The sequence below is a fragment of the Aptenodytes patagonicus genome, chromosome 12, assembly GCF_965638725.1.
Source record: "Aptenodytes patagonicus chromosome 12, bAptPat1.pri.cur, whole genome shotgun sequence".
Lineage (NCBI taxonomy): Eukaryota > Metazoa > Chordata > Aves > Sphenisciformes > Spheniscidae > Aptenodytes > Aptenodytes patagonicus.
The window spans coordinates 6,715,045-6,731,043 of record NC_134960.1 but is presented as its reverse complement, the minus strand read 5'-3'; the positions used below and the strand labels follow the sequence as shown (position 1 = coordinate 6,731,043).

The 15,999-nt window shown below is 44.5% G+C and overlaps 1 protein-coding gene across 3 annotated transcripts in view; it reads left to right on the top strand.

Moving 5' to 3' along the window:
* The window catches only part of RNF130 (ring finger protein 130), a 56,016-nt gene extending 41,243 nt beyond the window's left edge, over positions 1-14,773 (top strand). For 2 of the 3 annotated variants that reach the window (XM_076350148.1, XM_076350150.1), the window contains one exon: positions 1,813-2,008. In XM_076350148.1, coding sequence (XP_076206263.1) covers positions 1,813-1,828 — 16 coding nt within the window. In that variant the 3' untranslated portion in view covers positions 1,829-2,008. Of the gene's footprint in view, positions 1-1,812; positions 2,009-7,504 lie in introns of those variants that run through there. The other variant, XM_076350149.1, reaches the window with a different exon arrangement.
* The last annotated feature ends 1,226 nt before the right edge of the window (positions 14,774-15,999 follow it).

Below are 15,999 nucleotides of genomic sequence, written 5' to 3'. Positions count from 1 at the left end.
AACATGTCTAACAGTCTCCAGTGTAAAATTCTAGACAGTCTCAAGCTAATCTTCAGGAGGGGCTATAAGAAGTTCTTAGAGGTTTTGGTCATCAGGGACCTTTGATTACCGCTAATTTGCAAATCTTCCTTTCCTCTTCTTTTCAGATGCTAATTCAAAAAGGGCTTAATGAAGAATAGTTTTAGAATGTCAAATAGCCCTATCAAGTCTCCTGATTTTTTTTTTTTCCATTTGTCAAAATCTTGAAATTGCAACTATCAGTCAGCAACTTGGCAACATAGCTGTAGCTGAACACAGTTAATCTGCACTGAAAAATAGCTTGGGAAAGCATGGAGCAAGATGAGTTGTGAAACGGGAATGTCTGCATTTCTGGGCATTTCCACATCATTAGGAAGAAGACAAAGGAACTGTAGCCCATGTAGTATCATCCAGATGTGGGCACTGATAGCAGTTGCATTTCTGCCTTGCCTTGCAACTCTTCTTTTTGTTGTCTCTTGCTCAGTCGGATCCGGGTCTATTTTTACTGAAAGGGGAAGCTTCTTCACATTGGCAGAGAGTTAGGGCCTCCAGCAAAGTGTTTTCACAGTGATGTTCCCTTAGTACAAACAAAGGGCGTGCTGATGTAAGGAGAGCTCCTTTCCCCAGTGATAGGAATGAAAATGCAGGCATATACGAGCGTACACTTTGAGGCAGACTTAAGAAAACTAGCAACCACAGAAACCAGAGCTGTCAAAAATCACTTATTTAGGTAACTGAGGTACCTAGCTGTAGCCTTTAACCTCAACAGCTTTTCAACCGAATCCTTTGGGATCTAAGCAGCCTCCACAAGTGCTGCTAGGTTCAACTACTCATTTTAGACAGTTTAAAATGTGTATGTATGACACTAATTCTTAGATTTATTGTTTCATTGACACCTTATGTTCCCCAGTGCCAGACAAAGCATTTCCTGTGCTGAGTATCATGCCAAATACATGGCAGCTCCCTCTCACTGCGATTTCCATTAAATGTCATAACAGCATATCTGCTTTTTGTGCTGTTCTCCATATAAAAAGCAGTGCTGGCATACCCTACATTTGTTATGGTAGCATTTCAAGAGGAAGCTGAGGGGTTTTTCTTATCAGAAAACAACAGTAGCAAGAATGAGGCCACGTAATATGCTGATGCAAGTAAAACGTGCCAAATGTTCTGCATTAAAACTTGCCAAAAAACACGTCCTGATCCTTTTTGTTCTGTGTCCTTCCCGCAGCTTAAACATACTTATTTAGAGCAATAGTTCCAGAGTTGTGTGTATATATATGTTTGTGCATATGTATATATACACACATACACATTTTTAAATAGTTCCTGATAAGAGTAAACATTGTCTAAGTGATAAGAAAGTAAGGAACCAGCTGCTTTCTCTTGGTCTCATAATATTCATGCACTGTTACTATTAAATTATTTAGGTAGTGATTTAAAGGAACAGAAGCAGCACACTTTGCCTTGCTTCTTAGGGAAGGGTCAGAAATTACTGTATAACTGTGTTTTAAAGTCCAAAAAGCCCAGGTGTTGGATAGCACCACTTAGAGAAAGTTTTCAGTAGTGGATGGAGTTTCCTCAAAAGTTTAGAGGTTCTCAAACCTCTGGCTGTCCTGTCTGTTTTACTGGTCCTGTAAGAGCGATGTAAGGAATACAGACCTTTTCTAATGCTCTGGCCTTGTATAATTAGTCATTTCTCACTAACTTACTTTTACAGGATTTTTGGGTTTTTTAGTATTGGCAGTATTAACTTTAATATAAATATTTTGTTCCTTTTTTTTTCCTGCCCCACAGAGCAGAATGGTATTGAAGAAACGCTTTCCGGCCAATTGCCCTGGAGAGAGACACCTATTTTTATGCATCATTTATCGATCATGCAGCACAAGCAATTATTTAGTACATTCTATTTTTTCATAAAATTTGCTGATGCCAAAGCTTTGTATTAAGCAAAACGTGAAGAAATAAAAAATACTTTAATTATGAAATCTTACTCTGTGAGAATTTTATTTTTCTTGGACTTTCTGTGTTAGTACTTAAGTCGGACAGCCTTTTGTATATTTTTATAAGGTACTTTATTTCCTTTGAACGATTTCATCTTTGCAGATCTGTACTCTTCTCCTTTCGTTTTGGGACACATAAACTAACAAGTGGAAATCTCACGCAGTGCCATTCTTATGATGCCACCCAGCACCGGAATGACTAACAAGAGTATTATTAGCAATCGCTCCATACCAACTCGTTAAGGAAAAAAGCTGGGCCAAGCATTCTAGTGTATAATGGGCTTACCTTGGCTCCAGCTGAGAATTAATTTGAAATAAGAACATTTTCTCCAGTTCTCCTGTAACACTCCTGTGTCGCACTGGGAGGATTGCAGTATGATTTTTGTCTTCAGGTCAGGCATTGCTGAAGGTTTGCAACACTGTTTTCTCGACATACAAATCATAAATCTTTTCCGTCTTTTGCTGTCACCCCACCCTTCTTTCTGATAAAAGTGAAGCTACTCTAAACCACTTCTTCCTAATACCAAGTGAAAAGGTAGCGTTTTCCCCCACTGTCATCTGTGAAGCCTCCTTTCATATTAGTGACAGGGGTTAGTTTTTGTTCAAATTCAGACCATGAAAGATTGATAATGGTCTTTACTGTAATGTAGAAACTCCATGCAAACATGTCCCTTCTTGCCATGGCTTTCTTACTGGTGAGGAGGCAGAGGGAAAACATCTCCCATCACTGTCCTCACTCAGGCTGTTTCACGCAAGTTTACTTATGCAAGTGGTGTATGAGTAGTTTCACAACAGTCAGTTAAAACATGCGGATCTGATTTGCAACCAAATGCTAATTCTTCAGTTAATGAGATGGGTAGATGAAGGTAACAAATGGGTAAGGAAAATATAATTGATAGAAGTTAAAACCTGTTCTGCATTTGGTTGTTTTTGTTGTTCTCGTATCAAGATGTAGACATTTGAAACTTAATGCTTTCTAATTTAATTAAATGAACAGAGAGAACCAATTTTACGTAAGATTTAATTTTTTTATGTACTGGGAAACAGAGGATTTAATTTAATTTTATTTTTATGTATAGGCACTTTTAGAATTCAGGAACACCGCCAGAGTTTACATTAAAGTAGTTTCCTAGTTCTTATCTGTCCAGCAGGCTTCAGCTGAGAAGGCAGCTTTTATAATAAGAAATGAAGTATGTGATAGCTTCAGTTCATTTAATAGAATTATTTTTCAGTGTGTCCTTGTGAAATTTTGAAAGAAACATGAAAACAATCAATAGAGCAGTAAGTGCATTTTGAAGGACTGGAAAACCCCATTGGACTTACTCATGAAGAGAAAAAAAAACTTATACTGTGTCTGAGGACTATCTCCTTGTAAAATACACTGTTTGTTAACTGAGCGTTGTTGCCAAAAATGGAAGAATGTGGTTAGAGCGTGATTTAGGGTACAGGCTGTGAAACAAAAGGGTGACACTTTTTTTTCACCCATCTCTCAACAGCAGTAGTAAAATTGGTAAGTTTGTGCTTGTCTCCTGAAACAAAAATGCTTAAGTGCTTTTTAACACTATCAGGAGGGATGTGGAGGGACAGCCTGAACAGCGTGGTGACCCAGATGTAGAAGGCACCACAAACAGTTCCAGTTCGTGTTTCTTCTACAGAACAGCAGCAGAAGGAGAAGTTGAGAGGATATTGGAAACAAAATGGTTGACGGGGCTTCTAGTGCATTTCCCTCCATAGAGGATTTAAATAATCCAGGGCTGTCTTTTAATCTTTCATTTGAGCCTCTAACAATTGTCTCAGTAAAGTGTTAATAAGAGTACAGACACTATCTGCTAGGTTAATTACAGGTCAGGCTAGCAACCTAAGTTTATCCTGTTAATGAAATATATATACTGAAAGATGGACTCCGCACCATCCCAGAAACTCAATTTTTTGACTCTGGATAGGCACAAGAAGGAAATTCCCAAAGTTTCTGTTGCCTGCCATGCTTTTAGATATCCACACATAAAAGATGAGTGATGTTACTCACATATGCATAATCATAACAGTGAGAGGAAAGGAGAAGAGCTGGTCCCTCTTTCCAGATGTTGCAAAGATGGCAGGACTGGGCTGACAGAAGGGTATAATAGGGTATAGTTCAAGAGGGAGTAGCAGTGCCTTGCTAAACAGCTGGCTTCGAGGAAAGGATGCTTTATGAAATAATCCTGCTCTGTTGTTTCTTAACCAAGAGGGTGTCTAAAACGTTGTCTGAGGGAGGGAGTGCTCGGATCGGATTTCCACATTAAGTAGTCATTGTGCCAGAGGAGCTGTGGAGGGATTGCAGCTTGTGGCAGAAGATGGCTATGATTAATGGCTGAGGGCATTAAAATACCTTCAGATGAAAAGGGAACACCAGGTGATACTCCTGCAATCTGCAATGCTACAGCAATGCCATGTCTCTTGAATTTTTGGCCTTGTTGTGGCCAAAAGTGTTGTGCTCACTTCTGTAGCATCCTATGTAGCTATAAAGATCAATTCCAGGGTAGTATGTTTATTTTCAGACACAATTCAAGTTATCTGAAAAGTTCTTTAAGTATATAATGAAGAATAGTGGCAGAGAGCACTGAAGAATTCATTTTCATATATTAAAACCGAATGCAGACTTCCCATTTGTTTTCCATACCTAAGGGATAAATCTGGATCTTTCTTGGTAAGTGCAAAATAGGAAGAACAGATTCATAAGCGGAACTTGGAACTGTGGATGTTTCTACTTGTCCTTGAACTATATTTATTCAGTAAATTTGTCAACTGGACTGATGCCACATTTTTAAACAAACATAATGCAGAAAACTGCTAAAGATGAGCGTAGCTGGGTCACTGTGCCCTGCTGACTGTTTCTCTAGCTGTAAGTTGTGGGCAAGGATACTGACCTGGTTATTAGAGCACGTGAGGATCGAGCGTTGAGAAGCACTGAGCAGCAGCTGGATTTTCAGCACTGGGCAGGCTGCGCTCAGTGGTAGAGGAGAGAGACATTTAGGAAAAGAATGAATGATGTGTCCCAAAAGTGATATGAAAGCCAAGAGATTTATATCTGTATGGAAACATGCAGCCTCCCTGGAAGTGGGTGGCTTAAATTTCTTTTGCCAAGAAGCAAGCAAACATCACAGTAAAGAATTTTAGAGGTGTTGGATATACAGTGCCTTTTTCCAGATTAATTGAAAATATTTGTTGTCAGATGACCTGTCTGCCTGTTGATTAAATCTCTCCCTTGAATCTGCTAGAGTGGAAGTCTGGGCGCACACAGAGGAAATGACGGCCGGGGCTGTCTGCTTCCTAATCCCTTGTTTGATTTTTGTGTAATAAAAATAAAAGCAACACCAAGCTTTTAGAATCCCCTTTGTTTCGTTTCAGCATCGGCTGTTCAGTATGTAACATTTCAGCGGGTGGAGGAAAGGGAGATGAAACATCCAATATCCATGGCTTATTTCAACTGCAAGCTGAGACTCAGTCATCAAAAATTAAATGATCCTGACCCATAACACATTTCAAGAAGAATCTTGAAATCAGTTTTATCTGGTATAATTTCAAAGTAGGTTCAGGTTTTTTGTTTGAAGACAGACTGATCAGCTGCAAGTCATAGTTCCAAGCTTATGTTCCCTCAAAAACTCAACCTTTTTTTTTAATTTTTTTAATTTTTTTTTTATTTTAAGCATTGCCCAGTTTTAGAAACCTGTAAATTTGGGAGAGCTTTCAGATCTAGAAAGTGGGTGTTCATCATCCCCTACTGACTTGCTTCTGCAAAGTGTATTCCAATACAGTACACTTCTTCCAAATACCTGGATATATGCTCCTGGCAGAATGAGCAATCCACCCCTATGCAATGTAACTACTAATTTCACTTGTTTCAGTTAACTACACAATCAAAAATAAATTAATTTGCTTATGAGAACTTCCCCTTCTCAGTGCAAATGGTGGAGTGAGCATGTGTACTGGCTTTCGGTGATAAAAGAGAGGTTTAGAGGGGGTTTAGGAAACCGGCAGCAGATAGGTTGGCCAGCTGCAGTTTGCTGCTGTTCTTAACAAGGATTTGACCTGGGCACATAATTGCTGTGCAGCCCAGGCCAGAGTTTGCTGCAAATCGGGATGGCAGCTTGCTGTCACAGCTTGCAAAATGAGTTTGCGTGGAGCCCGTCTACAGTGTCCCTGACTCTTCCATCCAGTGCTGTTATGAGGCCTCTGCTTTGATAAGTGCAAAATTCATCTTTGTTTTTGCTCTTTCAACAATTCTACGCATTTGATTGTAACTCTAGCTTTTTCTTTTTAATCCTAACAAGGACTTCTTTTTTTTTTTCTTTTCTGAGTCTCTGTCTTTTGGGTGAGTGGGGAAGAAGAAAAGGTATTTTGGACAGTAGCAGCTGAATTCTTCTTCCTTCATATCTTTTGTAAGCTCTATTTCAGAAGGTCGTAGGCTGGACTCAAAATTTGGCAAAGAAAGGAGGATTTAAGCACCTAAATTCTGCCAGGGCTAAAACTGCAGTCCCCCAAGTGTCTTGCTCCACTGATGCCTGAAACTGGAGGCACCTTGGTTTGCTGAGTGCCTTCCTGATGAACTTGGAGGCTTTTCAGTTGCGTCCAATTTGGCTCGTGTGGCTGCCTGGTGTATTGTAATCTAAGCAGCCTTGCTCCCAGCTAATCCCCCCTGGGATCGAGAAACCGAGTAATGAAATGTTTTGGCCAAGGGCCTGATCTGATAGATGCTTTCAGAGAGAACCGTTTATACAGCAGTAGGGCTGGGCTCCTTGCAAAACACATCTGTGGGTTTGGAGAGCCACGGGAACAGCAGGCCGCCGAGGAAAAAAAATGAACTTCCATTCCCTACTCTATCGACAGCCACTTGGTACTTGTTTTGGGTATCACCAGTGTTGGAGAAGAGGGTTGGGTCTCCTTTGGTTCTGTGTAAGGAAATACGTAGGTGCCTATTTCTAGAAGGTGACTCCGGGTGGATGGAAGTTGCTGAGCTCTGGAGGAGGTCAGGCTTTCAGCAGCATCGGTTGGACGATCCTTGGTGACCTCCTTGCTCAGCCTGCTCGTTCCTTTCGACCCCGTGCCGGAGCACTTTGTGCTGGTGCACGGCATAGGGAACTGGGCGCCTACCAAAGGTTGGGTTTCTCGAGGAAGCACATGCCTGATTTGCAAGGCTGTAAATGAACAGCAAGCACCGAGTACGAAACTCCGGCCTGCCCCAGCCTTGCTCAGACTTGACCTGTTCTGAAAGAACCATTTGAGGTGGGATTGTTCATGCATATGGAAAGCAGTTGCTGTGAACTGGCAGGGGAGCACACGAACAGAGGTGAACTATTTCATATGGCTGTTACTGGTTTGCGTTAAAGGGTGGCTATTTTTTCCATGCATACTGTGTTTGTGGTCGGCACCTGTGTACGAGGATGCTTTACTCAGTTCTTACGTTGTTCACGTGTGTTTCTAATGAGGTTTTGTTCTACCTCTTGTAGGCAGTCACTTCTTTCATCGTAACTCTCTGTCCCCTCGAAGCCTGGTCTACGAGAGCGAGTTCTCAACCATCGAGCCTGCCTTGGACATGTATGATGAGAACAAAACCTGAAAGGAATCCATGCTCCTTCCTGGCCCTTTTTCCGTTTTTTTCATTTCTCATTCCTATTGTTGTGTACTCTTTCCATGGATCTCCTTTGTCTGAAGAAGAGCTGCTTTTTCCAGAACACGAACCCGCCTTCTCGATTGCAAAGACGAAGACCAGCTGTGGTGGTTTCTGAGGGTGGCATCTTTGAGCTGACAAAGAGTTGCGCGCAAGCAAGATTGTCTGATGGAAATTGCTGAGTAACAGCATGGGGAGCTGTGTCGGTCCAGCCGCGGCGATGCAGAAGAGGTTTTACGGTGGTCCTAGGAGTTTGTGTTGTACTGCAAATGCGTCTCTTACACAGGCATCTGCTGTTTCCATTTTTTTAATTGTCCAGACGGTTGGGCAATGGCAGAAAGGGAACTGGTTGCAGAGGAGATGGCCAGTGACTGGTAAAAGCACTCGTATATCTTGGTCAATCCATAACCTTACTTGTGAAAGGGACCTTTCTAAGTGCATTGAGTTTCCTACAACCCAAGTAACCCCGGACAATAGCCAGCCAGTCTGATGTTGAAGCTGCAGAGAGGACCTGCATTTGCAGAAAGATTTCAAGGAACTTGATGCTTGGTTTTTTCTCCAATTCAATTGAAGCAGGAGAAAAATGGCCTACACAGAACATACTTTTGGTCCTTCCGTGTGCTCCAGTCAAGTGAGTCTCTTTCTATAGAGAGGACATTCACAGAACCAGCACTTGATCTACCTGAAAACCATTAGACTTTTTGAAATATGCAGGAATCTAATTAGCTTTCTTTCTCACTTAACTTTTTTTTGGGGGGAGGGAGGGATTAAAAAATCCACCGAATTTTTCACTGGGGTTTTTTAAAAGCCAGCATGTTGGCATACACAGAGAAGAAGAGAGATAAGCTTCTTATCCCGTTCTCCCGTTGAGATCTGCAACAGTTAAAATACAAACACATTCTCTAAGCCGTGCCCTTTCCCACTGACATCAATAACGGGAATGCAGAAAGCAGAAGAAGAAAGGAAAGCAGCAACCGCTTTGACACTCCACAGGAAAAATCAATTTTTACTGGCGTGTGACAAAAGCGGTGGGGAAATGAGAATTGTTTGCAAGCTTCTGAAAGAGTAATGGAGAAATGGAGAGCAAGAGAGGAACCTCTGGAGTTAAGTCGTCCGCAGCGTTCATCAAATGAGCAGACGTGGAGGAGCGAGTGCTTCTGCTCCACCTTTTCCTAACGGACAATGCATATTCATTTAATGAATGTTCGGATTTTTCTCCATTGCAGTCTTAAGTTACTGTAGGTGTAGAAATGCATTTGTGTCCTTGTAATGTGAAACAAAGCTCCACCCTCTGTATAGGAATCTTGAGAAATCAGTTAAGCCAAAAAGAAAGGTAAGACATACCCTGCCACGCTTTAATTTCATCCGCTTTTGCCACAAGCGGGGGAACTTCCCCTCTATTCTGTTTTTTAATTGTACAGCAGTCTGCTTGACATATATCCTTACCTGAAGTGTGGTTCAGCTGTGTCTTTAATGCGGATGTTTAAGAGAAAAACACAGCTCTGTAAAATGAGGAAATGATCCTCTTTGCTGAGCGTGCTTTGACTTTTGTTGCTGTGTGTCAGCTTTATTTAATCTGATAATTCCAGAGTGGGTGGTGTGAAGTGTAAGGAGGTTCTTCTCATAATACCCACATTTATATTTACCAAATGCACTTCTATTGTCATTCAGCTTACTCTAGAAATACACTTAAACCCCGGACTTTTGAGCACAATTTTAACACCCACTTTCTCCTACAAAGCAGAAATGGAGGTCGCAGAAAATGCGAGCCGGTGGCTTGAGCGGGTCGTGGTCAGCATCCTTCCTCTCCTTGTGGATGTGCAAAGGGGGGCAGCTCCCAACAGCACCGGCGAGCCCGGGCAGAGCTCCCAAACCCAGCCTGGCTGAGCTGCGCTCAGGCCTGTACAGGGCTCGGGGGTGGCAGAAGGGCTGATTGAGCAACCCCTGTTTTCGTAATTACATCTGCGAGATCACAGCAGGCAGACATGTGAGAGCGGGGAACTTCCGAAAACAAACGCCCGAGAGAAAAATCACCATCTCTCAAGGATGTTACAGGGCTTGTTTTTATCCGTGGTGGGCAGTCAGGTTACAATAAACCGACAAACACCTGGGTGTTCGTGGTTAAATACAAAAACGTCTGGGTGTTTCCAACAAGCACGCGACAGCCTACCCTGCGCTGCAAGCCCCAGCCACCGGCACCACGGCGAAAGCGCGAGCTCGGTGCAGAGCCCTGCCAGCGCGGTTTTGGGTAGGGGAGCCCGTTGTAGCACTGTGTGGGGCGCGGATGCTCCGAGCAAATCCTTCTTGTAGGGGCTGCCTCAGCCCGATGCAGGGATTTGCCCCAAGGCCACTGGGAACATCACTGGGGCACGGTTTCGGCACGAAAACAAAACTGACAGTTTCTCAGCTCCAGCTGAGACCGTTTGCACCAGCTGTGTACCAGAGTATACAGAAAAGCTCGAAAATGAATGGAAATGAAAAGAAACATTAGAAAGTACAAAGTCCCCAAAGACAAAATAATAAATAATGTCACTTATATTTTGTTAAATCTCCTTATTTCTAACCTAACATCTTGGTTTCAATGGCGGGGAGGGAAGGTTTGCCTCTGATTGTGGAGATCAGGGTCTGACATAGTGATTTAAAAATGGATTCATGCTGTAGCATCTTGGATAAGGGAGCTGACAATTATAATTGATGTCCTGGATTTGGAAAATCTTGCAACACTGGAAAAATTAAGAGCTAGTTCAAACAATTGATCCTTACTTGCGTGCCGGGACGTGCCGTAGCAGGCGTTCTTCTACTTAGTCATATTTAGGATGGGGAGGAGGCAGCACAGCAACATGGGTGATTTTTATGGGCTGTGCTGGTAAGTTTGAGGTTTTCCTTTTAATGTTAATCAGTATATAAAAAAGCTTGATAAGCATCGTTGTTCTTGTTCTGCTGCAGTGGTGCTGTGTATGGTTGAGTCATTTCATAGAAGTAAAATATACTGCAATCTACCAAGAACTGAAAGTGCCAGTAACTTGGAAAATAATTTTTAAGGTTAAAAAAAAAGTGCTTTTTAACAGAAAACATTAATTTTATGACTTCTACATCTAAAAAAAGCTTTTATCTCCAAGTGTTTCCCTAAACTATTTAAACCCTAGTAGTCCACCTTCTCTTTCCCCACCCCAAATCTCCTGTTCTATGAAAGTTTTGCATGTTCCCATAAGACATTTGTAAAATCAAGGTTTGCTTGTGTTCTTAGAGGATAATTGCCAGTAAAAAAAACAGACTGTAAGTGTGCTTTTTACCTATAATACTAACATTAAGTATTAAATTTGAAGCATGTTAAAATTTACTTAACGACACTCACGATTACTCCCTCCAGTGAACTCATGTGTTGGTATCTGTTTGCACTGTCCCCTCGCTGCTAGGATGCTTGCCTTGGCACCTGAGGATGCTATAGGAATAGCCAGATATCCTACATAAGCCAAAGAAAGACCAAAAATGGTTAATTAAATGTGTTTAGGACTATATTATGAGACTTTTACACATCTTCTATTTTCTTTAAACACGGTCATGTAAAACAGTGCAAAGGCTTGGGAGAACCAAGAGCTTTACCAGCTACTGAAAAGCAGAGGGAGGTCTGCAGGAGGCGAGGGACTTGCTGAGGCTCCGGGACTCATTTAGTCCAATTTAGGTTTGAGATAATGCCACAGTCATAGGTCATGAGCTGAAGGATGAAGGCATCAGGACTGAGCTGAAGTTCAGGCAGCTCTGCAGCCTAATTACTGGGGAGTGAGTTGACTTAATTGTTAAAAATACGTATTTTTTTGCTTAGCTAATAGTCATCTGGTTTTTACAACAAAGAAAGTAGCACGGCACTGCACACGCCAAGGCATGGCGGGGCAAACACGAGAGCCGCAGGGCTGCTGCCGGCCCTGTGGGGTGGGGAGAGAAGGGCAGGAGGGCTCAGGGCAGGGACCCCAGGAAACACCTTGAACTTCACAGGCGAAGCTTTTGCTCCTTTTTCACCCCGTGTTACACATCCATATGTGACCTAATTTTCCAAGCTGAGCCGGGCAGAAGTGTGCGTGATGTGCTGTGACAGCTTGCATATGTGTTGTTATATTTAAAGATACCTTCACTTTTTTCCCTTCCTTGCTAGACTTGCTGCACTGCAGGGTACTGCCTTAAGGGCAGCCTGTGCTCCGGCACGCTGGGTGGAAACCGCCGCGTAGGGGAGGGGGTGAGAGAGGGAAAGATGCTCCAATTAACCAGATTGGGGGGAAATCAGGAGAAAGGTAGACTGTACTTTTGCAGGTTGGTGCTTATTTCTACTTTGTTTCCAATGTCTTTGAAATAATCAAGAGAAAAGGTGGTACACCCCCACACCCCTTCCTTGTGGGATGCAGTGATGAGAACGGGGCTCTGGATGGGATTTTGCTCCCGGCGTGGGGCCGTGGTGCTGCGTAACCCCCGATCGGTGATGTCCTGACCTGTTGACCAAAACTCTGACCTCGCAGGGGCCCACCAGGTTTCCCTGGTGCTTGTGAAGTGCTTTGGGGGGGGGAAGACGCTCGCATGAAACTTTGCAAAGCAGCGCTAATTGACACCTTTTCATCTATGTCAGTTGTTTGATCCTTTCATTCACCTACTCTTTTTAAAAGCCTGTAACGTCTTATGAGGAGCGGCTGAGGGAACTGGGACTGTTCAGCCTGGAGAAAAGGAGGCTGAGGGGAGACCTCATCGCTCTCTACAACTACCTGAAAGGAGGTTGTAGCGAGGTGGGGGTCGGTCTCTTCTCCCAAGTAACAAGCGATAGGACGAGAGGAAACGGCCTCAAGTTGTGCCAGGGGAGGTTTAGATTGGACGTGAGGAAAAATTTCTTTACTGAAAGAGTGGTTAAACATTGGAACAGGCTGCCCAGGGAAGTGGTGGAGTCCCCATCCCTGGAGGTATTTAAAAGACGTGTAGATGAGGCGCTTAGGGACATGGTTTAGTGGGCATGGTGGTGTTGGGTTGACAGTTGGACTCGATGATCTTAGAGGTCTTTTCCAACCTCAATGATTCTATGATTCTATGATTCAAACATTCTTGATTATCCCCAGTTAATCTCTGCCCTTCCACCCCCCCCCCCCCCCCATTACTACTGGTTTCCTTCTTCTCCCAAGAGCCGGGTGAAGGTCCCCGTTGCACAGGCACTGCCGCCCGCCCGGCCCCCAGCATCTTCCCCATCACCGTGCTGTCACCGTGCTGGCCAGCCCCTCAAAGGGGATTCATCGCTTCAAACCATCATCACGGTCCGTGGGAGCACGGAGGTTCCTGGTGGGTCATTCTTGGCCAAAGCAGGCTGCGTGGGACGTGGGCTGTTGTTGTGGGATGCTCATTCTGTGAATCCCTGCATGGAGCAATCCTTTCGCTCCTCAGCCTGCTAGCCTCATGGAGGTGCCCAGGTGAACAGAGATGGATGCGTAGGTTGTGCAGTAACGTCTGAATGTTTATTCTTTTTATGGAGATAATGTCCTGGGTCTCTGGGTGTGGGGGCCCTGTGGTATAAGGTGTTGCCCAAAAATTAGTCCCTTCCCTAAAGAGTTAATAATTAAGTATTAATATTCCTGCAAAGTAAGAAGTACATAGGGTTTTGTTGGAAGTTGGAGCTATTTAGAGTGATCTCATTGCAAGGCTGAGGCTTGTGTCATACAGCTGGGACTGGGGTTTCACAGCCCAAAAATCCACTAAGGTGCTGGACACACACATGGAGGCTCCCTAGCTCCTGCCGGGCATGGGCTATTCCCTTCTCCGCTTGCATCTACCCACAGCTCACTGTGGCTGAGCCCCTCAGGAGCAAGAAGCTTTTTAATCTTTGCCCTGAGCTCAGCTGTGTGTGTTTGCTGCATCGTTTGCCTTTTTTTACTGCTTCCCACGTGCTCCGAGGCTTGCCTTTGCTTGGCTCTGACTTGGTCTTCAGCTGCCCGAACTCCTCAGGAGGCAAGAGCCGTTAATTCCCAGCAGAGCAGCTCTGCTGGGTTGTGGTAATGGCATCGGATCGCTAGATTTGCTCTCGATCTACCATGCCCGTGTCTGTAACACCCTCTGGCTGTCTCAGGCAGTAAAGGCTTTATCTGCCTGCAGCCTTTGTATGTACCTGGGCTGCACTACTGGGATCTTGCAGAAAACAGCTCAGCAGCCCTCCCATGCTCCAGCACAGGAAAGTCTGGGCTTGAAAATAAAGTTGATGCTCTTTGCTGCTCTCAAGCCAGGAAAGTTTAATAGGGCATTTGGGGCCGTTAAAGCAAAGCTCCTGTTTGCAGCTTCGTGCAGTTCCTGCATCGCAGCCAGCAAGGCAGCGTCCCAGCCGGTCGCCTGACTGGGCTTGCTTTGTGCTTGCACTGGAAGGTGCTAGATGAAAAAAAGCCTTCTCGGTTGCCACCACATCAGCAGGTAGACTTTTTCCACCCTGTATGTCTAGACTTAACTCTCAGCGCTGGTAAGATTGGTCGCACTAGTCCTATAAAGAGGAATAACCTTTCTGAGCAAACGGAGTGATAGCATCGCTCTTCTCCTTATCCAGTCAGCACTGCTGTGGTTTGCAAGTAGATGTTAAATACTAAAAGCTTCTCTGTACGACCGTGCCTATTCGGAATCACCTGCTCAAGGCCATGGCTAACTATGCACAGAATCCACCGAAACAGGATCATTTTATCCCAGCAGAGAGGGGACACCCCAGCCTTTGGGTTTGGGAGACTGCAGCGAACAACAAAAAAAAACCCAATTTGCGTGCGTGTAAAATGAGAAGCCTGTTTCAACTGGCTTGCTGCAAGGTGGACCACACCGGTGTGACCATGTAATCTAAAAACGCCAGCAGCTACCAGGGGTCTGGCTGAGCAACAGGGACGCTGCGGGGACGCAGGCGCGGCGGGCGGTGCGGTGCCCTCCCGACAATCAGATCTTACCAGCCCTTGTGAAATTGTAGCTTGACAGCAGCAGAACTTCTTGACATGTTTTGATGTAAGTATAACACTGTATCGTAGTTATGTGGTATATGCCAATATGTTTATAGTGTATACCGATTAGTTAGGGTTTGCTAATGTACTACATTTCAATAAAAAGCAATTTAAAAATACAGAGTTTGTGAGCTTGGTGTCTCTCAAAACGCAGGAGGATGAGAGCATTGCCCAGTGACTCCAGTCCTTCCAGTATACCTTACATACATACCTTATAGGACAGTGTGGAACAACATTGTCAAAAGATCCATTTTCAGAGAGGATTTTTCCCACTCTGCAGAAAATGTTGTTTTATTTTGCTATACTAGTGCCTACAAATCTCAGGCCACTAAAGACCACATGGTTTAAAGTGGCTTATGAATATACAGGAGACACTAATCTACGTTCCCACAGCGTTTGCCACCTGAAAGAGGGCACATAGCGAGCAGGAGCAGAGAAGATAGTAACACAGAGAAGGGTCCTTCAGCATCTTCCCCAGTGCTCAAACCCTTCCCGCAGCACATCCAGCCTTCAGAAACCACCGTGCTGCTCCCAAACAGAGCCATGCCATAAGGATGAAGGCAGAGCCTTGGAAGCTCAGCCAGCTAATAAATGTTTATATTACGGTAGTGTACAAAGGCTCCAACTGGGATTAGGGCGCTGCGCTAACACAGAAGATAGATCACCCCAGGGCTAAAGGATTTATAGCCTAAAGAAAACACGGCATTCCCGCCTCCCTGGGAGCTGGGCAATAAGCACGGAGATGGTAGATGTCAACGTTTTCTGCTGTTGTAACACTTTCAGAGTTTGCAGGTAGACTCTCTAATGGTTATTAAAACAAGAATAGTGGTTCACTAAATTACTGGGAAGCTGCTCCACAGCCAAGAGACGAGAAGGACCCACATCTCCTGCTCTCCTGTTAGCTGCAGAGACCATCCACAGATGTAATCGCCAGCCCTGTGTGGGCTCCAGAGCTGCAAAACAAGGACCAAAGCAGAGCTGGTTGCCAGGGGGGGATGCTGGGGCCCCTCTCCCAGCAGGACACGGGCTGGCTCGCCGAGGCTGGTGGTGCCTGGCAATGCATGTGCTTTGCAGCAAAAAGGGTAAATGAATTCCCGTCTCCCCAAAGGGGAGGTGAAAGCACTGCCAGCCCGGGCAGCAGAGCTGGACGTGTCCCTGCTGCGCGGGGGGCTGGGGGCTGCAAGTGAGGGCAGCGGTGCGGGCAGCAGTTTGGAGAGGAGGCTGTGGCCCCCTGCAAAGCTGCACTGGGAGCTCCCTGCCAATAAATTACGGCGTGTACAATGGGGAGCATTTAAATAGTCCATCTTAGTTAATGGCAGCTTCAATGGGTCCCAAGGGGTTGCAC